The sequence below is a fragment of the Oncorhynchus clarkii genome, chromosome 10 (genome assembly GCF_045791955.1).
Source record: "Oncorhynchus clarkii lewisi isolate Uvic-CL-2024 chromosome 10, UVic_Ocla_1.0, whole genome shotgun sequence".
Lineage (NCBI taxonomy): Eukaryota > Metazoa > Chordata > Actinopteri > Salmoniformes > Salmonidae > Oncorhynchus > Oncorhynchus clarkii.
The window spans coordinates 5,480,495-5,505,544 of NC_092156.1; the positions used below are offsets into that span (position 1 = coordinate 5,480,495).

Below are 25,050 nucleotides of genomic sequence, written 5' to 3' on the forward strand. Positions count from 1 at the left end.
AGGCCTAATCAATATAGACATAATCAATGGCAATCGCTGAATGTCATTAGGCACACCTTTGTGTGTTTTGTAACAGAAGTCTATTTCCAATCATCAAATGGTTAGAGTATAGGCCTACATGCAGCCTGGGCGCTGGAATTATTTTGGAGTGGACAAACATACACAGGTAGCCTACTTTTTAAAAAGTGATTTGTTTGACAATCAGATGAAAATATAATGACTGGTTGTGTTCCTGCCACATAATATGGTAATTCATTTTTACTGTTTAACTGATGCGTTTATTATTGGGTCTATAAAAAAGATTAGTGCATGCACCCCCCCCCCCCCAAAACAATTAGGCGGGGCTTAGCGAAGTGTCAATTGTGATGTGTAAACAAGAACGTTTTTTTATTTATTATTATTTTATACGTTCCATTTCATTGTGAGGTCATTGTTGTTGAGTACTACCTGGTTATTTCCCCTTTTCCAAGGAGTTCGACGAGAGTCGATGCTTTTACCCCAGGAGTTTGGTACTGAAGATGGAGCTAAATGCAGACGTCAAAGAAAGTGGAAGCGGATATTTTAGATTCATCATTCAAAAGGGAGCCAGTCAGATAGCGCTCCGAAGATTCTCTGACTGGGACGCTGTTGGGAGAGCAGCAGCAACAGCGGCGGGTTTGAATGTGTAGGCTAAAGAAAAATAACTTTTTTGTTGTTGTTCCATTTAAACGTTAGATGTCATAGCTCTTTATCGGACACACACACTTGTCTGACTCTGAGGCATGTTTACCCGTCAATGCAGCTGGCCCACTTAAAACATGTTGTTTTTCTTTTCAGATGTTTCTGACTAATTCATTTGAAATGTGGTGTTGTTATTAGCTAGGCTACTGTGATTTTTAAAAAATATATATATATTGTTTTATTCAGGAGAAAAGATACCGAATTCTACGATTACATTGCCAACATTACTGAAAAAACACTGTTCGATGGTTTGATTATGGTCACGATTATCCTCAACGCTCTGTTCATGGCTTTGGAGACCGACTATGATTTGAAATACACACTTTTTGGATTCTTTGCGGTGGGTAATTTGCTGATCGCAATTTTGCTAATTGCGAACACTGACATAGAAGCATACACAATTACGTCTAGGGAAAATGTAACAGTTCCATAAGCTTAAGCTTTGTAGCAGTTGTTGTATGCAAATATGTCCTCTACTCAAATCCAGTCGTCCCTTCACTCTTATTTTCATCAAACAGATTGCAGACGAATTCTTCATGGCCATTTACACCATGGAGTTCTTGATGAAGGTGTACGTTAACCCAGGGGTTTACTGGAAAAATGGCTACAATGTTTTCGACGCTATTATTTTGGTCATTTCATTCGTTCCCATGTTCGCTGATGGAGGGGACTCCAGTGCAATGGGGACCATGCGCATCGTCCGCGCTTTTCGCTCTTTGCGCGTGCTGAAGACTGTGTCCTTCATTCGGGGCCTGCAGGTGAGAATGACGCAATTAGTGCTACAATACTTGGCCATACACATGTGTCTGTTACGTTGGTCTTTGGATAACCTTTTTTAGAGTTTGACGGTGGATAAGGTTTGTCAGGTTTGTAGAGATTTTTAGTGTTCTCTCTCTTTTGTTGTGTTTTTGTTTGATTGACAGGCCTTGGTTGTAGCTCTATTCAAGACCATGAAGAGTGTGGTATATGTCCTGGGCCTGATGTTTCTCCTGATGTTCATCTTTGCCATCATTGGATATTACTACTTTGGAGACCCTAACACTGGAGATCCTGAGAACTGGGGAGACCTGGGCTGTGCGCTCTTCACACTTTTCAGTTTAGTGACAGTGAGTATGAATTAGAATAGCCTACCTATCCTAGTGGAAATCTTGCTTATGGTACGCAGGTGTTTCATGAGCTTGGGTCCCAGGAAAACAGTGAATTTCTCATTTGGGTCCCAGGCTGTAAAAGAACCCCTGTTGTAGACTGCCAGTTCAGTCTGGCGTAGGCCGAACCAAATGTCCTCTGTCTGTCCACCGGTAGACCTAAACATTTTACATTTGTTTTTTTGGCAGTCGTATTCTCACGTCAGGGCCCTTTTGTTGTGCTGCCATGTATGAAATATGTCAACGTTATGTTCCTACAACAGTATCTTTCATCGCAAATATCCCAACATGCTGTCTGTTGTGGTCTGTTTAGTGCACATGTTGAGGAAACATACATAATTAACATCTAGGGTTACAAAACTCTGGTAATTTCCCCCAAATTCCCAGGTTTTCCATTTTCCCTTTTGATTCCAAGAATCATCCTTCTGTGATTTCTGGAAAACTTGGGCATTTTGGGAAAACTACTGGACATTTTTCAACTCTTATTCCATTGTCTCTGCCCTCCTCAGGTGGATGGTTGGACTGATCTGCAGCAGAACCTTGACGACCTGGGGATGAACTCCAGCCGCATCTTCACCATCGTCTTCATCCTCATCGGCTACTTTATCTTCTTCAACATGTTCATCGGCGTGGTCATCATGGAGATCCAGGTACGTACTGTACTACCACCGTTGTTGTTACTACTACTGAGGTTGAACCCCTCTGTCCCCTGTCCTCCAGGTTGAACCCCCCCCTGTCCTCCAGGTTGAACCCCCCTGTCCTCCAGGTTGAACCCCCCTGTCCTCCAGGTTGAACCCCCCCCCCCCCCCCTGTCCTCCAGGTTGAACCCCCCTGTCCTCCAGGCTGAACCCCCCCCTGTCCTCCAGGTTGAACCCCTCTGTCCCCTGTCCTCCAGGTTGAACCCCTCTGTCCCCTGTCCTCCAGGTTGAACCACCCTGTTCCCTGTCCTCCAGGTTGAACCCCCCTGTACTCCAGGCTGAACCCCCCCCCCACCTGTCCTTCAGGTTGAACCCCTCTGTCCCCTGTCCTCCAGGTTGAACCCCCCTGTCCTCCAGGTTGAACCCCCCTGTCCTCCAGGTTGAACCCCCCTGTCCTCCAGGTTGAACCCCCCTGTCCTCCAGGTTGAACCCCCCCTGTCCTCCAGGTTGAACCCCCCTGCCCCCTGTCCTCCAGGTTGAACCCCCCTGTCCCCCTGCCCCCTGCCCCCTGTCCTCCAGGTTGAACCCCCCTGCCCCCTGTCCTCCAGGTTGAACCCCCTGTCCTCCAGGTTGAACCCCCCCCCCCCCCCCTGTCCTCCAGGTTGAACCCCCCTGTCCTCCAGGCTGAACCCCCCCCCCCCCCCAGTCCTCCAGGTTGAACCCCCTGTCCCCTGTCCTCCAGGTTGAACCCCTCTGTCCCCTGTCCTCCAGGTTGAACCACCCTGTTCCCTGTCCTCCAGGTTGAACCCCCCTGTACTCCAGGCTGAACCCCCCCCCCACCTGTCCTTCAGGTTGAACCCCTCTGTCCCCTGTCCTCCAGGTTGAACCCCCCTGTCCTCCAGGTTGAACCCCCCTGTCCTCCAGGTTGAACCCCCCTGTCCTCCAGGTTGAACCCCCCCCCTGTCCTCCAGGTTGAACCCCCCCTGTCCTCCAGGTTGAACCCCCCTGCCCCCTGTCCTCCAGGTTGAACCCCCCTGCCCCCTGCCCCCTGCCCCCTGCCCCCTGTCCTCCAGGTTGAACCCCCCTGCCCCCTGTCCTCCAGGTTGAACCCCCCCTGTCCTCCAGGTTGAACCCCCCCCTGTCCTCCAGGTTGAACCCCCCCCTGTCCTCCAGGTTGAACCCCCCCCTGTCCTCCAGGTTGAACCCCCCTGTCCTCCAGGTTGAACCCCCCCTGTCCTCCAGGTTGAACCCCCCCCCCCCCTGTCCTCCAGGTTGAACCCCCCCCCTGTCCTCCAGGTTGAACCCCCCCCCCTGTCCTCCAGGTTGAACCCCCCCTGTCCTCCAGGTTGAACCCCCCTGTCCTCCAGGTTGAACCCCCCTGTCCCCTGTCCTCCAGGTTGAACCCCTCTGCCCCCTGTCCTCCAGGTTGAACCCCTCTACCCCCTGTCCTCCAGGTTGAACCCCCCTGTCCTCCAGGTTGAACCCCCCTGTCCTCCAGGTTGAACCCCCCCTGTCCTCCAGGTTGAACCCCCCTGTCCCCCTTCCTCCAGGTTGAACCCCCCCTGTCCTCCAGGTTGAACCCCCCTGTCCCCTGTCCTCCAGGTTGAACCCCCCCCCTGTCCTCCAGGTTGAACCCCCCTGTCCTCCAGGCTGAACCCCCCCCCCCTGTCCTCCAGGTTGAACCCCCCCTGTCCTCCAGGCTGAACCCCCCCCCCCCTGTCCTTCAGGTTGAACCCCTCTGTCCCCTGTCCTCCAGGTTGAACCCCTCTGTCCCCTGTCCTCCAGGTTGAACCTCCCTGTTCCCTGTCCTCCAGGTTGAACCACCCTGTTCCCTGTCCTCCAGGTTGAACCCCCCTGTCCTCCAGGCTGAACCCCCCCCCCACCTGTCCTTCAGGTTGAACCCCCCCCCAGGTTGAACCCCCCTGTCCTCCAGGTTGAACCCCCCTGTCCTCCAGGTTGAACCCCCCTGTCCTCCAGGTTGAACCCCCCTGTCCTCCAGGTTGAACCCCCCCCCCCTGTCCTCCAGGTTGAACCCCCCCTGTCCTCCAGGTTGAACCCCCCTGCCCCCTGTCCTCCAGGTTGAACCCCCCTGCCCCCTGTCCTGTCCCAGGTTGAACCCCCCTGCCCCCTGTCCTCCAGGTTGAACCCCCCCCTGTCCTCCAGGTTGAACCCCCCCCCTGTCCTCCAGGTTGAACCCCCCCTGTCCTCCAGGTTGAACCCCCCTGCCCCCTGTCCTCCAGGTTGAACCCCCCCCCCCCCTGTCCTCCAGGTTGAACCCCCCCCCCCCCTGTCCTCCAGGTTGAACCCCCCTGTCCTCCAGGTTGAACCCCCCCTGTCCTCCAGGTTGAACCCCCCTGTCCTCCCTGTCCTCCAGGTTGAACCCCCCTGTCCTCCAGGTTGAACCCCCCCCTGTCCTCCAGGTTGAACCCCCCTGTCCTCCAGGTTGAACCCCCCTGTCCTCCAGGTTGAACCCCCCCTGTCTTCCAGGTTGAACCCCCCCTGTCCCCCTTCCTCCAGGTTGAACCCCCCCTGTCCTCCAGGTTGAACCCCCCTGTCCCCTGTCCTCCAGGTTGAACCCCCCTGTCCTCCAGGCTGAACCCCCCCCCCCCCCCCCCCCCTGTCCTCCAGGTTGAACCCCCCTGTCCGATGTCCTCCAGGTTGAACCCCCCCCCCCCCCCTGTCCTCCAGGTTGAACCCCTCTGCCCCCTGTCCTCCAGGTTGAACCCCTCTGCCCCCTGTCCTCCAGGTTGAACCCCCCTGTCCTCCAGGTTGAACCCCCCTGTCCTCCAGGTTGAACCCCCCTGCCCCCTGTCCTCCAGGTTGAACCCCCCCTGTCCTCCAGGTTGAACCCCCCTGTCCCCCTTCCTCCAGGTTGAACCCCCCCTGTCCTCCAGGTTGAACCCCCCTGTCCCCTGTCCTCCAGGTTGAACCCCCCTGTCCTCCAGGTTGAACCCCCCTGTCCTCCAGGCTGAACCCCCCCCCCCTGTCCTCCAGGTTGAACCTCCCTGTCCTCCAGGCTGAACCCCCCCCCCCTGTCCTTCAGGTTGAACCCCTCTGTCCCCTGTCCTTCAGGTTGAACCCCTCTGTCCCCTGTCCTCCAGGTTGAACCCCCCTGTCCCCTGTCCTCCAGGTTGAACCCCCCCCCCTGTCCTCCAGGTTGAACCCCCCTGCCCCCTGTCCTCCAGGTTGAACCCCCCTGCCCCCTGTCCTCCAGGTTGAACCCCCCTGCCCCCTGTCCTCCAGGTTGAACCCCCCCCCCCCCCCAGGTTGAACCCCCCTGTCCTTCAGGTTGAACCCCTCTGTCCCCTGTCCTCCAGGTTGAACCCCCCCTGTCCTCCAGGTTGAACCCCCCTGTCCTCCAGGTTGAACCCCCCTGTCCTCCAGGTTGAACCCCCCCCCCCCCCCCCTGTCCTCCAGGTTGAACCCCCCCCTGTCCTCTAGGTTGAACCCCCCTGCCCCCTGTCCTCCAGGTTGAACCCCCCCCCCCCTGTCCTCCAGGTTGAACCCCCCTGCCCCCTGTCCTCCAGGTTGAACCCCCCCTGCCCTCCAGGTTGAACCCCCCCCCGTCCTCCAGGTTAAACCCCCCCCCCTGTCCTCCAGGTTGAACCCCCCCCTCCCCTGTCCTCCAGGTTGAACCCCCCCCCCCCCCCTGTCCTCCAGGTTGAACCCCCCCCCCCCCCCCCCCCCCCCCCCCCCCTGTCCTCATGGGACTCCCAAATGGCATCGCACCCTATTCCCATACATAGTGTACGCTGCCTGGTCAAAAGTAGTGCCCTGTATTGGGAATAGGGTTCCATTTTCTATGCATCCTGTCTTCCTGGGCCCAAGCCAGCTCAGCTCAGTGCTGTGCTGTCTCTGTGGGGTTTAGTCAGATGTGATGTCCAGACGGCAGCTCTCAGGCAGGGCTACATGTGACCCTTCGTATAATTATTTACAGCTGACGCCCTGGAGAAAGCAAGCGACCAGGCCACCTCTTTAAAATCAAATCAAAAGTTTACACAGTTTAGCAGATGTTATAGCGGGGTCAGCGAAATGCTTATGTTACTAGCTCCTTAACAATGGAGTAAAATGTCAAAGTACACAAATAATCACAAACAAAAAAATATACGAAATCATGAAATGTCGGAACGAATCCAAGTAGCCCTTTCCTGCAGTCAAGTGACCTAGTGGCTTCATGGGTGGGATGTTATTAATATACTTCATAATTATTAAACATATTTATTTTTTTAAACAGCCCCAAAAATGTCAGTGTCTCTATGTCAAACGGTTTTGTTATACTTCAGTCATCTGTGATGTTTATAAAATGTAATATTGGGACACAAACTCAAATGTAATACATTTCCACTCTATATCTGACATGGTACAGGTGTCTATATTTTTGTTAAGCCCATAACCGTGTATGAGGTGCACATACATTTAGTTTCAAAGTAGATTTGTTTAAGACGATCAAGCAACACTCTGTATGACTCTGATGAGCCCAGTACAGTAAAAGGTTAACAACCCAAATAGCACTGTAACAACAGTAATCCAAATGCAACCAATGTACAGTATCTACACTGGGTGAATTTACAGAAGATATACAGTGGGGCAAAAAAAGTATTTAGTCAGCCACCAATTGTGCAAGTTCTCCCACTTAAAAAGATGAGAGAGGCCTGTAATTTTCATCATAGGTACACTTCAACTATGACAGACAAAATGAGAGAAAAAAATCCAGAAAATCACATTGTAGGATTTTTAATGAATTTATTTGCAAATTATGGTGGAAAATAAGTATTTGGTCACCTACAAACAAGCAAGATTTCTGGCTCTCACAGACCTGTAACTTCTTCAAGAGGCTCCTCTATCCTCCACTCGTTACCTGTATTAATGGCACCTGTTTGAACTTGTTATCAGTATAAAAGACACCTGTCCACAACCTCAAACATTTACACTCCAAACTCCAATATGGCCAAGACCAAAGAGCTGTCAAAGGACACCAGAAACAAAATTGTAGACCTGCACCAGGCTGGGAAGACTGAATCTGCAATAGGTAAGCAGCTTGGTTTGAAGAAATCAACTGTGGGAGCAATTATTAGGAAATGGAAGACATACAAGACCACTGATGAATCTCCCTCGATCTGGGGCTCCACGCAAGATCTCACCCCGTGGGGTCAAAATGATCACAAGAACGGTGAGCAAAAATCCCAGAACCACACCTAGTGAATGACCTGCAGAGAGCTGGGACCAAAGTAACAAAGCCTACCATCAGTAACACATTACGCCGCCAGGCACTCAAATCCTTCAGTGCCAGACGTGTCCTCCTGCTTAAGCCAGTACATGTCCAGGCCCGTCTGAAGTTTGCTAGAGAGCATTTGGATGACCCAGAAGAAGATTGGGAGAATGTCAGAATATAACTTTTTGGTAAAAACTCAACTCATCGTGTTTGGAGGACAAAGAATGCTGAGTTGCATCCAAAGAACACCATACATACTGTGAAGCATGGGGGTGGAAACATCATGCTTTGGGGCTGTTTTTCTGCAAAGGGACCAGGACGACTGATTCGTGTAAAGGAAAGAATGAATGGGGCCGTGTATCGTGAGATTTTGAGTGAAAACCTCCTTCCATCAGCAAGGGCATTGAAGATGAAACGTGGCTGGGTCTTTCAGCATGACAATGATCCCAAACACACCTTCCGGGCAACGAAGGAGTGGCTTCGTAAGAAGCATTAAGGTCCTGGAGTGGTCTAGCCAGTCTCCAGATCTCAACCCCATAGAAAATCTTTGGAGGGAGTTGAAAGTCTGTGTTGCCCAGCAACAGCCCCAAAACATCACTGCTCTAGATGATATCTGCATGGAGGAATGGGCCAAAATACCAGCAACAGTGTGTGAAAACCTTGTGAAGACTTAGAGAAAACATTTGACCTCTGTCATTGCCCACAAAGGGTATATAACAAAGTATTGAGAAACTTTTGTTATTGACCAAATACTTATTTTCCACCATAATTTGCAAATAAATTCATTAAAAATCCTACAATGTGATTTTCTGGATTTTTTTTATTCTCATTTTGTCTGTCATAGTTAGTGTACCTATGATAAAAATTACAGGCCTCTCTCATCTCTTTAAGTGGGAGAACTTACACAATTGGTGGTTGACTAAATACTTTCTTTGCCCCACTGTTAAAGGCACTTACATCTTTTGTCTTGCCCATTCACCCTCTGAATGGCACACAGACACAATCTATGTCTCAGTTGTCTTAAGGCTTAAAATCCTTCTTTAACCGAAGAGGGACTGCTTGAAGCATAGATTCTGATTGGTCAGATCAACGTTGAATAGTCCTTACCACTGGTGCTTCCTGCTAAAGTTTCTGCCTATAGGAGGGGAGAGTAACAATTGTCAAGCGTATGCTCTCCGCATGTAGGACAGGAGATGTAGAGAGAGAGAGAGATTTTTATTTGGAAGGTTATTGGTAGCTATCTAGCTTCTTAGTTTGAAACCAGCAACGCAGTTGTCATCAGTTGCTGGGACTGCTTGTCTCTTTCCAGTGATCCTGCCGACCCAAGGACTGGTCTGAGGAGCTATTTGGCGTCGCAGCTAGCCTAGCTGCTAGCTAGCTGCATATCAAGCTAACTGGGTTTTCTTGAACGCAGCCCGCGATGTGGTTAACAATTGTGGCTGGGACTGGGGATTGTTCCGGGTTTGTGGCTGTCTAGATCCCTGCTGTTTGTTGTTGTCAATCTTCCCCATGACCTTCCCTGTCTGGAACTGCAAGGCGTAACAGGGTAACCAACGTTGCTAGCTACCGTGACAAAGACCAAAGCCGGCGGGAGTACCGTTGAGGATAGTGGTGTCTCTATCACACGTAAAGGATCTTTTAAACGAACAAAAATAGACCAACAAGCAGTTGTTACAACAACGAGAAAATAGCTTCAAGTGTTTTGTCCAAATACTTGTGGATTCTACTAATCAAAGAATGGACGACCTGACGAGAGAGGCCCCGAACCTGAAGAACAGTTTGCAGTTTTCCCATGGTCAGCTCAATGAGTTGAAACAGAAGAGCAATATGACAGCAATCTGTAAGTCATTGAGAGAGGACATCAGTTCTGTGTGTGAATCCATGATAACAATGACAGATAAATCAGGCTATCTCGAGGGACAATCAAGGTGGAACAACATGGTTGTGGATGGAATTGCAGAATCTCCACATGAGACCTGGATGGAGTCTGAGGACAAAGTGAGAGAAATGATCTCTGAGAAATTGAATATGGACCACAGGAAGATTGAGGTGGAGCCCACAGGACTGGAAAACCCACCACCGGCCCAGGTGACAGGCCCAGGCCGATAGTGGTCAAGTTCCTGAGGTTCAAGGACAAGGTAGCTGTTCTGGAAAGAGCCAAGAACTTGAGAGGAACGTATATCTTCCTCAATGAGGACTATCCTGAAGCTGTGCGCCAGAAGAGGAAAGAACTGATCCCAGCCATGAAAGCTGCCAGAGCGCGTGGGGACATTGCTTACATCTGCTATGACAGGCTCATTGTTCACCCTCCCTCCCAGAAGCCTGGAAGGGATGAGAAAGCCAAGCCTTTGGGTTCATAGCTTCAACCCCACAGCTCGCACACACACACACACCCACACACACCAACTGATTAATGGACTGCTGAATGTATATATTTTTTTCTCTTGCTTTGCTTGCTCTTTTCAGTAGTATGTCTAGCTCTGATAAGCTACACAGGAAAGGACTGAAAATAGCCCAAATTAATATATGTAGCCTTAGAAATAAGGTTCATGAAATCAATAACTTGCTAACATCAGAGAACATTCATATATTAGCCATTTCTGAGACTCACTTAGATAATTCATTTGATACAGCAGTAGCAATACAAGGACATAACGTATATAGAAGAGACAGAAATGCTTATGGGAGAGGTGTTGCTGTATATATTCAGAGCCATAATCCCTGTAATGCTTAGAGAAGATCTTATGTCAAGTGTTATTGAAGTGTTGTGGTTGCAGGTTCACTTGGCACATCTAAAGCATTTTTCTTTTTTGTTGCTATAGGCCACCAAGTGCTAACAATCCGTTTGTAAATACTATATCTGAAATGGTTGTTAGTGTATGATGTTAACAGAAAGGTATACTTTCTTGGGGACCTGAATATTGACTGGTTTTCATCAAGCTGTCCGCTCAAGATGAAGTGTTTTACTGTAACCAGTGCCTGTAATCTGGTGCCTGTAATCTGGTTATTAATCCACATACCAGGGTGTTTTTACAAACACTACAGGAACAAGATCATCCACATGTGTGGATCACATTTTTAATAATACTGTAGCACTTTGTTCTAAAGCTGTATCTGAACCCATTGGATGCAGTGATCACAATATAGTGACTATAAGCAGGAAAGCCAAAGTTCCAACTGCTGGGCCTAAAATAGTGTATAAGAGATCATACAAAAGATTTTGCTGTGACTCTTATGTGGATGATGTTAAAAATATTTCTTGGTCTGATGTGATTTTAATGAGGAGCATCCAGATGCTGCACTTGATTAATTTATGAAATTGCTTCTTCCAATTATTGATAAACATGCACCTGTTAGAACTGTTAAGGCGCCAAGGATTGAGGAGGAATTGAAAAAACTGTATGGTTGAAAGAGATGGGGCAAAATGAGTGGCTAATAAGTCTGTCTGCACATCTGACTTACTGCAAACTGAGACATTATGTGACTAAGAAGAAGAAACTGTATTATGAATCCAAGATCCATGATATAAAGAACAATGGAATAAAACTTTGGAGTATTTTAAATGAAACTAAGGGCAGAAAGACTTTCAACTCCATTTTTCATTGAATCAGATTCATCACAAAACCATTTGATGTTGCCAATTATTTTAATGATTTATTTCAAAGTGGGCAAACTTAGGCAGGAAATGCCAACAACAAACAGAGAGCAATTATATTAATGCATAAAAAAAACAAATAATGAAAGAAAAGCATTGCAAGTTAGAATTTTGTAAAGTTAGTGTGGGAGAGGTGGAAAAATTGTTATCGATCAATAATGACAAATCTCCTGGCATTGACAACTTAGATGGAAAGCTACTGAGAAAGGAGTGGCTATAGAGTCAGCTACCCATCTGTCAAATCTTTAATCTGAGCCTAGAGGCAAGTCTTTGTCCTCAGGCCTGCAGGGAAGCCAAAGTAATTCTGCAACCCAAGAGTGGTAAAGTGGCCTTTACTGGTTCTAACAGCAGACCTAAACTCAGCAAAAAAAAGAAATGTCCCTTTTTCAGGACCCCGTCTTTCAAAGATAATTTGTAAAAATCCTAATAAGGAAGGAATGAGCATTACACCTAGGCCTGTACTCTGTAGCTGCCATGGCCAGCGACGAGCCCGGATCTCAATCACTTTGAGCACGTCTGGGACCTGTTGGATCAGAGGGTGAGGGCTAGGGACATCCACCCCCCCCCCCCCCCCCCCCCCCCCCCCCCCCCCCCCCCCCCCCAGAAATTTCAGGGAACTTGCAAGTGCCTTGGTGGAAGACTGCGGTAACATCTCACAGTAATAACTGGCAAATCTGATGCAGTCCATGAGGAGGATATGCACTGCAGTACTTAATGCAGCTGGTGGCCACACCAGATACTGACTGTTAATTTAGATTTTGACCCAGGGACACATTATTCAATTTCTGTTAGTCACACGTCTGTGGAACTTGTTCAGTTTATGTCTCAGTTGTTGAATCTTATGTTCATGCAAATATTTACACATGTTAAGTTTGCTGAAAAAATAAACGCAGTTGACAGTGAGAGGATGTTTCTTTTTTTGCTGAGTTTATAAGCTTGCTCGCAGCTCTTAGCAAACTGTTGGGAAAAAAATTGTGTTTGACCAAATACAATGCTATTTCTCTGTAAACAAATTAACAACAGACTTTCAGCATGCTTATAGAGAAGGGCACTCAACATGTACTGCACTGACACAAATGACTGATGATTGGTTGAAAGAACTGGATAATAAGAAGATTGTGGAAGCTGTACTGTTAGATTTCAGTGCAGCCGTTTGAATTGTATTTTCAACCTCAGCTCTGAATCCACGATATGGCAATCTATCTAATAGAACTGAGGGCTTTCTTTTAATGGAAGCTTCTCTAATGTCAAACATGCGAAGTGTGGAGTAACACACAGCAGCTCTCGAGGCCCTCTACTCTTTTCTATTTTTACCAATGACCTGCCACTGGCATTAAACAAAGCACGTGTGTCCATGTACGCTGATGATTCAACCACATATGCATCAGCAACCACAGCTAATGAAGTCACTGAAACCCTTAACAAAGAGTTGCAGTTTTGGAATGGGTGGCCAGTAATAAACTGGTCCTGAGCATCTCTAAAACTAAGAGCATTATGTTTGGTACAAATCATTCCCTATGTTCTAGACCTCAGCTGAATCTGGTATGGTGTGGTGAATGGTGTGGCTGTTGAACAAGCTGAGGAGACTAAATGACTTGGCGTTACCTTAGATTGTAAACAGTCATGGTTAAAACATATAGGGTCAAAGGTTGTAAAGATGGGGAGATGTCTGTCTGGCCATAAAATAAATAGATGCTCTGCTTTTTTTTTGACACCACACTCCACTAAGCAAGTCCTGCAGGCTCTAGTTTTGTCTAATCTTGATTATTGTCCAGTCGTGTGGTCCAGTGCTGCAAATAAATACCTAGTTAAGCTGCAGCTGGCCCAGAACAGAGCGGCACGTTTTGCTCTTCATTGTAATCAGAGGGCTGATATAAATACTATGCATGGCAGTCTCTCTTGGCTAAGAGTTGAGGAGAGACTGACTGCATCACTTCTTATTGTAAGAAACATTGTTGGAAATCCCAAATTGTTTGCATAGTCAACTTACACAGCTCTGACACACACACTTATCCCACCAGACATTCCAACAGGGGTCTTTTCGCAGTCCCCAAATCCAGAACAAATTCAAGAGAGCGTTCCATATTATATAGAGCCCTTATTGCATGGAACTTCCTTCCATCTCATATTGCTCAAATAAACAGCAAACCTGGTTTCAAAGAACAGATAAAGCAACACGTCACGGCACTCCTCTATTTGACCTAGATAGTTTGTGTGTATGCATTGATATGTAGGCTACGTGTGCCTTTAAACAAAATGCATATAGTTCTGTCCTTGAGCTGTTCTTGTCTATTGATGTTCTATATTATGTCATTCTGTATTACGTTTCATGTTCTGTGTTCTTGTCTATTGATGTTCTATATTATGTCATTCTGCATTATGTTTCATGTTCTGTGTTCTGTGTGGAACCCCAGGAAGAGTAGCTGCTGCTTTTGCAACAGCTAATGGGGATCCTAATAAAATACCAAACAATAAATCAAAAATACCAAGCCGATGTATGTGAATGGTGTGTATGCACAGTATGTGAATAGAAAATGTGTTTACTGCAGTAATTCTATAGGATGAATCATGACTAGAAAACAGTATATGCATACAGTATAAAGTGGGTAAAACGGTATGTAAAATTACATAGAAAATGCTGAACACTGTTGTAGCCTAGTAGTTAGAGCGTTGGGCAAGTAACCGAGAGGTTGCGGGATCGAATCCCAGAGCTGACAAGGTAAAAATCTGTCATTAACAAGGCAGATAACCTACTGTTTCCCCGGGCACCGAAGACATTGATGTCGATTATGGCAGCCCCCCTCCCGCACCTCTCTGAATCACAGGGGTTGGGTTAAATGTGGAAGCCACATTTCTTTTGAATGCATTCATGCTCCCAGGTGATTTATTTTTGTATTGTTACAACGTTTCCAACCTTTAGGTCTTCATGCATCCATATCCCAGGTAAGGGTGGATGGTCCTATATACAGTGGGGCAAAAAAGTATTTAGTCAGCCACCAATTGTGCAAGTTCTCCCACTTAAAAAGATGAGAGGCCTGTAATTTTCATCATAGGTACACTTCAACTATGACAGACAAAATGAGGGAAAGAAAATCCAGAAAATCACATTGTAGGATTAACTATTTGGTCAATAACAAAAGTTTATCTCAATACTTTGTTATATACCCTTTGTTGGCAATGACAGAGGTCAAACGTTTTTGTAAGTCTTCACAAGATTTTCACACACTGTTGCTGGTATTTTGGCCCATTCCTCCATGCAGATCTCCTCTAGAGCAGTGATGTTTTGGGGCTGTTGCTGGGCAACACAGACTTTCAACTCCCTCCAAAGATTTTCTATGGGGTTGAGATCTGGAGACTGGCTAGACCACTCCAGGACCTTAATGCTTCTTACGAAGCCACTCCTTCATTGTCATGCTGAAAGACCCAGCCACGTTTCATCTTCAATGCCCTTGCTGATGGAAGGAGGTTTTCACTCAAAATCTCACGATACATGGCCCCATTCATTCTTTCCTTTACACGGATCAGTCGTCCTAGTCCCTTTGCAGAAAAACAGCCCCAAAGCATGATGTTTCCAACCCCATGCTTCACAGTAGGTGTGGTGTTCTTTGGATGCAACTCAGCATTCTTTGTCCTCCAAACACGGCGAGTTGAGTTTTTACCAAAAAGTTATATTTTGGTTTCATCTGACATTCTCCCAATCTTCTTCTGGGTCATCCAAATGCTCTCTAGCAAACTTCCGACGGGCTTGGACATGTACTGGCTTAAGCAGGGGGACACGTCAGGATTTGAGTCCCTGGCGGCGTAGTGTGTTACTGATGGTAGGCTTTGTTACTTTGGTCCTAGCTCTCTGCAAGTCATTCACTAGGTCCCCCCGTGTGGTTCTGGGATTTTTGCTCACCGTTCTTGTGATCATTTTGACCCCACGGCGTGAGATCTTGCGTGGAGCCCCAGATCGAGGGAGATTTATCAGTGGTCTTGTATGTCTTCCACTTCCTAATAATTGCTCCCACAGTTGATTTCTTCAAACCAAGCTGCTTATCTATTGCAGATTCAGTCTTCCCAGCCTGGTGCAGGTCTACAATTTTGTTTCTGGTGTCCTTTGACAGCTCTTTGGTCTTGGCCATAGTGGAGTTTGGAGTGTGACTGTTTGAGGTTGTGTACAGGTGTCTTTTTTATACTGATAACAAGTTCAAACAGGTGCCATTAATACAGATAACGAGTGGAGGACAGAGGAGCCTCTTAAAGAAGAAGTTACAGGTCTGTGAGAGCCAGAAATCTTGCTTGTTTGTAGGTGATCAAATACTTATTTTCCACCATAATTTGCAAATAAATTAATTAAAAATCCTACAATGTGATTTTCTGGATTTTTTTTTCTCATTTTGTCTGTCATAGTTGAAGTGTACCTATGATGAAAATTCTCATCTTTTTAAGTGGGAGAACTTGCACAATTGGTGGCTGACTAAATACTTTTTTGCCCCACTGTATAGGGGCAGTACTCAGTGAACAGTATGTAAACCTTGTTAAAGTGACCAGTGTTTAATGACTGTTATGTACATTGGGCAGCAGTCTCTAAGTTGCAGGGTAGATTATTGGCTGGTATCTGACTAGTGACAATGTCTAAGGTTCAGGAAAGGATACTGGGCGGAGGCCAGCTAGTGATGACTGTTTAACAATCTGATGACCTGGAGATAAACAGATTCTATCAGTCTGGTCCCAGCTTGGATGCACCTGTACTGTCTCCACCTTCTAGATGGTAGCGGTGTGAACAGGCCATGGCTTGGGTGGCTGAGGTCCTTGATGATCTTCTTGACCTTCCTGTGACACTGGGTGCTGTAGATGTCCTGAATGGCAGGCAGTGTGCACTGGATGATGTGTTGGGCTGACCGCACCACCCTCTGGAGAGCCCTGTGGTGCAGTTGTTGTACCAGGCGGTGGTACAGCCCGACAGGATGGTGCATCTGTAGAAGTTTGTGAGGGTCTTAGGGGCCAAGCCAAATTTCTTCAGCCTCCTGAGGTTGAAGAGGTGCTGTTGCGCCTTGTCGTCTGAGGGAGAGGCTATTTTCCTGGAATCTCATCGTTGTTGGTAATCCAGCCAGCTGGTCTGTACATGCTCTGAGGATGCGACTTGGGATGCCATCTGGGTTGGCAGACTTGCGAGGGGTTAACAAGCTTGAATGTCTTACGTCAACCACGGAGATCGGGAGCACACATTCCTCGTGAGCGATAGGGGCACACGTCGGTGGCTTTGTGTTGTTTTCCTCGAAAGTGGGAGAAGGTGTTAAGCTTGTCCAGGAGACCGGCGTCAGTGTCTGCGACTTGGCTTGCTATCTCTTTATAATCTATGATTGTCTGGAGGCACATGGGTCTCGTGTCTGAGCTGTTGAATTGCGATTCAAATCATCTCTGTACTGTTGTTGTTTTGCCTCTTTGATTGCCTTACGGAGGTCAGAGCTGGTCTGTTTGTCCATGTTCCCAGTCACCTTGCGTGTTTTAAATGTGGTTTGAGTTTTGTGCGAATGCTGCCATCTATCCACAGGTTTTTGGTTTGGATAAGTTCTAACCATCAGTGAACAACATCCTCTATGCACTTCCTGATGAACCCGAGTCCTACTATACTATTCTCAGAGGCGACCCAGAACATTTCCCAGTCCGCGTGATCAAAACCGTCTTGCAGCATAGATTCTGATTGGTCAGATCAACGTTGAACAGTCCTTACCAGTGGTGCTTCCTGCTTAAGTTTCTGCCTATAGGAGGGGAGAGGAACAAGATGGAGCCGTGATCTGATTTGCCAGAGGGAGTGCGGGGGAGGGCCTTGTAGCCATCCCGGAGGGGAGAGTAACAATTGTCAAGCGTACGCTCTCCGCGTGTAGGACAGGAGGTGTGTTGATAGAATTTCAGGAGGAAATTTGGAAAGTCCCCAGCTACAATGAATGCGGCCTCGGGATATAACTTGTTCACTCCCTACAAGTTCACATAGCACTGCGTCAGTCAGTCAGTCAGAGAGAGTGAGAGAGAGAGTGAGAGAGAGAGTGAGTGAGAGAGAACCTTCTTTTATTGCTGCTGGTTGCATCTCAAACAGCCCCCTATTCCCTTTATACTGCACTACTTTTCAACCAGGGCCTATATATATATATGTATATATATCACACACACATCCAGGCTGTATCACAACCGGCTGTGATTGGGAGACCTATAGGGCGGCGCACAATTGGCCCAGCGTCGTCTGGGTTCGGCCGGTGTAAGGTCGTCATTGTAAATAAGAATTAGTTCTGAACTGACTTTCCTTGTTAAATAAAAAACACGGTGCTTTAGGAAAGTATTCAGACCCCTTGATATTTCCACATCTTGTTATGTTACAGCCTTGTTCTAAAATGGATTAAATAGCCTTTTTTCCACCTTCATCAAATACCCCAAAATGACAAATACATTTTGCAAATGTATTGAAAATATTTACGTAAGTATTCACACCTTTTCCTCAGTACTTTGTTGAAGCACCTTTGGCAGCGATTACAGCCTCGGGTCTTCTTGGGTTTGACGCTACAAGCTTGGCGCCCCTGTATTTGGGGAGTTTCTCCCATTCTTCTCTGAAGATCATCTCAAGCTTTGTCAGGTTGGATGAGGAGTGTCGCTGCACAGCTGTTTTCAGGTCTCCAGAGATGTTCCATCGGGTTCAAGTCAGGGCTCTGGCTGGGCCACTCAAGGAAATTCATAGTCTTGTCCTGAAGCCACTCCTGTGTAGTCTCTGCTGCGTGCTTATAGTCATTGTCCTGTTGGAAGGTGAACCTTCGCCCCAGTCTGAGGTCTGGAGCAGGCTTTCATCAAGGATCTCTCTGTACTTTGCTCATCTTTCCCTTAATCCTGACTAGTCTCCCAGTCCTTCCTGCTGAAAAACATCACCACAGCATGATGCTGCCACCACCATGCTTCACCATAGGGATGGTGCCAGGTTTCCTCCAGATGTGAAGCTTGGCATCAGACAAGAGAATCTAGGTGCCTTTTGGCAAACTCCAAGCAGGCTGTCATGTGCCTTTTACTGAGGAGTGGCTTTTGTCTTGCCACTCTACCATAAAGGCCTGATTGGTGGAGTGCTGTGGAGATGGTTGTTTTTCTGGAAGTTTCTCACATCTCCACAGAGGAGCTCTTTCAGTGACCATCGGGTTCTTGGTCACCTCCCTGAACAAGGTTCTTCTCCCCCGATTGCTCAGTTTGGCCGGGCGGCAAGCTCTAGGAAGAGTCTTGGTGCTTCCAAACTTCTTCCTTTTCACAATGATGGAGGCTACTGTGTTCTTGGGGACCTTCAATGCTGTAGAATATTTTTGGTACCCTTCCCCAGATCTGTGCCTTGACCCAATCCTGTCTCGGAGCTCTACGGACATTTCCATCGACCTCACAGCTTGGTTTTTGCTCTGACATGCACTGTCAACTGTGGGACCTTTTTATACAGACAGATGTGTGCCTTTCCAAATCATGTCCAGTCAAGTGAATTTACCACAGGTGGACTCCAATCAAGTTGTAAAAACATCTCAAGGATGATCAACGGAAACAGGATCCACCTGAGCTCAATTTTTGAGTCTCATAGCAAATGGTCTGAATACTTAAGTAAATAAGGTATTGCTGTTTATTTTAATACATTTGCAAAAATATGTCTGTAGATTGATGAGGAAAAATGTATTTAGTCCATTTTAGAACAAGGCTGTAACAAAATGCGAAGGGGTCTGAATACTTACTTTGTGTACCTACAGTACCAGTCAAGTTCGGACACATCTACTCATTCTAGGGGTTTTTCTTTATTTTCTACTATTTTCTACATTGTAGGATAATAGTGAAGACATCAAAACTATGAAATAACACGCATGGAATCATGTAGTAGCCATGTTAAACAAATCAAAATATATATTTTATATTTGAGATTCTTCAAATAATAGTATTGTGTGTAACAGTGATAACGCCAAGTAAAACTGAAATGATAACTTAAAAACACAAAATATAAATATTCATTAACAAACTTATAGCTTATTAGACACATTATTCTACGATGTAGAAAATAGTACAAATAAAGAAACCTGTGTGTGTGTGTGTGTAATAGGGTTCCATTTGGGACACATCCAGAGTGAGGGGATGGATGGATCGGGAGGCTCTCTGGGTTTCCTTTGGGGAGCTGCTATAGCGTGATAATGTAACCTATTTCTTAGCTAGTGTGTGAAGTGTTATTTCCGTCCTCCACCATGTGGCGGCGGGGGGGGGGGACACACGCTGGTAGTAATGGATCTCTGAATAAACATAACAAGGTATTCAAAAAAATATATATAGATCTTAGCCTCTGCTCCTAAGATCCGAGGACGACTTTTAGCAACTGGTTTAAGGAAAAAGCTACCTGTTTTTATATGCAAAAAAAAAACAAAAGACAATTTGTATTTCAAATAATGTTGTAATTCACGTACGTATTGGTCTTAATATGAACTATTCACTTTAGATACACAGGTGTTTCAATCGACTTTTAGGGTTTAATATACAGTGCACTGGAAATTATGCATTTACAGATTTGAAAACCAGTTGTACAAATCGTAGCTAGGAATCCAATACTTTTTCATGTGTTTTCCCCAGCATGCAACGAAGCGTTTTGAGAATGAGGTACAAAGTGAACGGGAGGCTTCGCTGACCCAGAAGAAACACGCCATCATCCAGAGACAGAAGAACGAGATCAGGAATCTGATCCAGAGCCAGGTGACACTCACACCAGAGCCAGGTGTCCCCTCCCTATACTGTGTACTATAGGAATTTGGTCAAAAGGAATGCACTATAAAGGGTGGTATTTGGGACATGCGGGTTAGGTTTACGTTAGACTATAAAAAAAAATATTTAACTAGGCAAGAACACATTTTTATTTACAATGACGGCCTACCTCGGCCAAACCTTAACCCGGACAACGATGGGCCAATTGTGCACCGCCCTATGGGACTCCCAATCACAGCCGGTTGTGATACAGCCTGGAATCGAACCAGGGTCTGTAGTGACGATACCCTAGCACTGAGATGCAGTGCATTAGACTGCTGCGCCACTCAGGAGCCCCTAATGTTAGTTAGGACTAAGGTTGGTTTACGTTGTGGGATACCGATGCACAAACAGGTGTTGACTTGATTCTTGACTTTTTGACCCCGATGATAGACTCCGCTAGCCGTTTTGTGGTGATTGACACCGCTAGCCGTTTTGTGGTGATTGACACCGCTAGCCGTTTTGTGGTGATTGACACCGCTAGCCGTTTTGTGGTGATTGACACCGCTAGCCGTTTTGTGGGGATTGACACCGCTAGCCATTTTGTGAATGATACTTGTGACAGACATCCAAACATGACCTACTTAACACGCTCTTCTTCAGACCTGGGTTCAAAAACGATTTGAAATAATTTCAAATACTTAATCTGGGCTTCATTGAGCATGCCAAGTGCAATGGCACCAATATAATTAATCACAGGCTAAAGGAAATGCTAAAGCTATTTTTAAGATTTCGAATAGCGTTTGAACCCCGATCTGCTCTCCTCCCTCCATACAGACAGGCAACTTCACCAAGCTAGTGCAACAGTTCAACAAGTCTCTGCGTCACACTGATTACACTGTGATGGAGGACCTGTGTACCAGCATGTCCTTCATAGACATCTACCTGACCACCCTGGATCACCAGGACACAACTGTCAACAAGTAGGAACCCTACAGCACCTTACAGTCTGAACAAGTAGGAACCCTACAGCACCTTACAGTCTGAACAAGTAGGAACCCTACAGCACCTTACAGTCTGAACAAGTAGGAACCCTACAGCACCTTACAGTCTGAACAAGTAGGAACCCCACAGCACCTTACAGTCTGAACAAGTAGGAACCCTACAGCACCTTACAGTCTGAACAAGTAGGAACCCTACAGCACCTTACAGTCTGAACAAGTAGGAACCCTACAGCACCTTACAGTCTGAACAAGTAGGAACCCTACAGCACCTTACAGTCTGAACAAGTAGGAACCCTACAGCACCTTACAGTCTGAACAAGTAGGAACCCTACAGCACCTTACAGTCTGAACAAGTAGGAACCCTACAGCACCTTACAGTCTGAACAAGTAGGAACCCTACAGCGCCTTACAGTCTGAACAAGTAGGAACCCTACAGCACCTTACAGTCTGAACAAGTAGGAACCCTACAGCACCTTAGTCTGAACAAGTAGGAACCCTACAGCACCTTATGGTCTGAACAAGTAGGAACCCTACAGCACCTTACAGTCTGAACAAGTAGGAACCCTACAGCACCTTACGGTCTGAACAAGTAGGAACCCTACAGCACCCTACAGTCTGATCATGTAGGCACCCTACAGCACCCTACAATCTGAACAAGTAGGCACCCTACAGCACCCTACAACACCCTACAGTCTTAACAAGTAGGCACCCTACAGTCTTAACAAGTAGGCACCCTACAGCACCCTCCAGTCTGAACAAGTAGGCATCCCACAGCACCCTACAGTCTGAACAAGTAGCCACCCTACAGCACCCCACAGCACCCTGCAGTCTGAACAAGTAGGCACCCTACAGAACCATACAGCACCCTACAGTCTGAACAAGTAGGCACCCTATTCCCTATATAGTGCACTACTTTAGACCAGAGCCCTATGGAACCATATTCCCTATATAGTGTACTACTGTAGACCAGAGCCCTATGGCACCCTATTCCCTATATAGTGCATGAAGGAATTTGGGACACAGTACACCAAGCACTAAATGTATTGTTAACTGAGCTAGCTTACCACCAAACGTCTGTCTCAGAGACCACACACACACACACACACACTCACACTCTCAATCAGAGTCCTATCTGGGTCACAGCCAAACAGACTCTCCTATAAAGGGTTAATGATTGTTCTGTGAGGGGCAAACAGACTGTAAACGAGAGTTATAAAGAGAGATAGGTGTTTTTATTTTATTTTTTAACTCAATTGAGTGTTTGTGCAAAGTAGGAAGAGAATAGGGTTTGAGAGAGAGAGGTTTATGACAGCCATGAAGTGGAGATAGAGGGATCGGAAATAACATTCTACACGTGCATTAAAAGCTCTCTGTTTGAATTGCTGTTGTTCACTTTCTTTTTCAATACATGGACCGGAGGCACTTTTCAAATCAGAACTATGTTTTTTTTTGTCTTATCCTAGAAACCTGAATGTTACGGAAACATTTCTAAGCTGTGTTTTTCTAGAATATCCCGTTTAGAAATGGATACATCCAATGATGTCAATTTTGCATAATGAAGTCTCGTATTTTTTTAAATTATTTTTAGCTTTAACCTAACGATGTAGACTTAGTACCATAATCCTTAAATGAATGTCACGTGTCAAACTCACCCCCCCCCCCCCCCCCTCCCCAAAAAATATTTTTGACGCAAAGATGATGATTTGGGTAATTACTACATTTTTTTTCTGTGGACGTGCATGATTATAGTACTTTTGTCGGTGCAGGGCTTGTAACAGCATGCACTATCGTCACCCAGTCTTCTACACGTTTTTACCATCCAAACAACCAACAGTTTTGGTTGTCATTTTGGTTTCAGGTTTAAATCATCAAACCACATCCTAAGAAATCTGCAACTAAATGACTATAGACTATAAATCTTTACACACACGGTGTATGTCTTTTATAGCAAAAACACATTCAGTTGATTTTAAGGTATTGAATAATAAGGCTGCCTTATGTACGCTCAAATGAAAGGGTGATATCTCATTTTGTAAAGAAAACGTGTGTGTGTGGTGTGGTTGTGTGTGTGTGGTGTGTGTGTGTGTGTGTGTATGTGTGTGTGCTGGTGTGGTGTGTGCTGGTGTGGTGTGGTGTGTGTGTGTGTGTGCTGGTTATCTAGCTACTGTAATTACGGGTAATTATAGAGGCTATAGTTATGAAAAGTAAGGTAACTAAAGTGTGATGAAGAGATGTATAACAAAAAAAAGATTGTCCCCTTGCAGGCTGCAGCAGCTGTACTCTGAGGCCGTTCTGATTCTGAGTGACTTACTGGAAGAAGACTTGATTGAAATGGAACAGAAAGCACTGAGAGAGAGGAAAATCAAAATGAGGGCGTAACAGCTACAGGAACAGGGATCCGACTGAGAGCTACTGAGAGCTGAAATCCTTGTTCATTTGCATACTGGTATTCAAATTAAAAAAAGAGGACATATGTTGGCACGTTACAGCTGTCTGTCAGGTCTTTGTTGTGGGTTGGCTATGGTGATGTCCAGTCCATTCCATTGGCCTAGAGTTGGCAGACAATGGTCTTCAAAATGTCTCCAGTATCCATCCCAAATGGCACTCTATTCCCTAGATAGTGCGCTACTTTTTTTTGACCAGAGCCCCAAGGACCCTGTTTTAAATAAGTGCACTAAGTAGGGAATGGGTTCCAATTTGGGATGCAGACCCAGGCTGTCAGCCAGGCAGGGAGAGTCCAGTCCAGATGGCCCACATAGTCATGTCTGTACTCAGGTTTGGGGCCACTGTGAGGTAGGCTACTATCTGTAGAATCCGGAGGCCCACGTAACCCCTCTGTCTACTGGTGAACAGCCACAGACAGGCACAACACGTCATCTGTTCTGGATGATTTATTCTCCAAGTCAATACGTGGGTCACGAACTATCTTCTCACTAGTTGCAAACCTGTTTGGTACAAGTACAGACTGTCATTTGCATTTCGCGCTGTTTGGAGTAGTTAAGACACTCTTGCTGTAAGATATGTTCGGAGGGAAGTAGACTCACCAGTAATGGCTTTCGTGTAGGTATAGAAATATCTGTTTTGAATATTTACAGGCTATAAAATGAAACCTTATAGCATCTGCTCTTCAATGATATACACAGACTGGGGTGTGGGCTAATTGGAAAATATATGATTGTTGTTGTTTTTTACAGTCTTTTGTTTTTATTATGATGTCATGAACAACGTAACCATATGACGATAGAGCCAGCCAAATCCCCACGGGTGTATGAAACTCCCATTGACATCAATTGCTTGGTTTACACGCTTTGAGTTAGGAAAACGTTTGTCAAGGGTTAGGCCCATGGGTGTTATCTGATCGTCAAACACTTGATCAGCCCTTAGCAAACTCTGCCAATATGTCATTTAAGGTATCTTGATTTATTTGTATAATATTTTACATAAGTTATTTGATTCTTTATATATATATATATATATATATGCCTATTGCATTCAAAATAATGCATTGATATAAGTAGAATAATATACTTTTTTAAATGAAGAAAGACTAAAACGCAATGACCCCTGTAAAAGGCATATTATCAATCATTGAAAGTACATACACATTGTAGTTGCATAGTACGGCGTGAATATAATCCTAATGGGTCAGTACTATAGATATGGGATTGGCTGAAGGTGTGAACCTGGAGATATGGTATTGATCCCCTCTCTTAATAACTGTCAAGAGGAAAAACCATCACGCTTTGACAACTTCAAACACTCATAGTCGTTGTAAAATCTCGCTGATTATTCGCGTTATCACAGTTATTCAGTGATGCGGTTTAAATTGGCTATATTGGTCGGGGCCTGTATTAAAGGTGTGTTAGGCTTAAGAGCTGGAATTGGATATTGTGAGAATTTCGCCTCACAATATCCAATTCCAGCTCGTAGGCCTACCAGTATGAGTGTATATCCCCGCTGAAGC

General features: G+C 46.1%; 1 protein-coding gene across 1 annotated transcript; it reads left to right on the plus strand.

Moving 5' to 3' along the window:
* The first annotated feature begins 489 nt into the window (after positions 1-489).
* LOC139419400 (cation channel sperm-associated protein 3-like) lies at positions 490-23,371 on the plus strand. Its single transcript, XM_071169346.1, has 7 exons — positions 490-664; positions 907-1,060; positions 1,239-1,478; positions 1,644-1,826; positions 2,375-2,515; positions 19,975-20,094; positions 23,351-23,371. Exons 1-7 carry the CDS (start codon positions 519-521, stop codon positions 23,369-23,371), a joined length of 1,005 nt encoding a protein of 334 aa, XP_071025447.1. The 5' UTR covers positions 490-518.
* Positions 23,372-25,050: the final 1,679 nt, after the last annotated feature.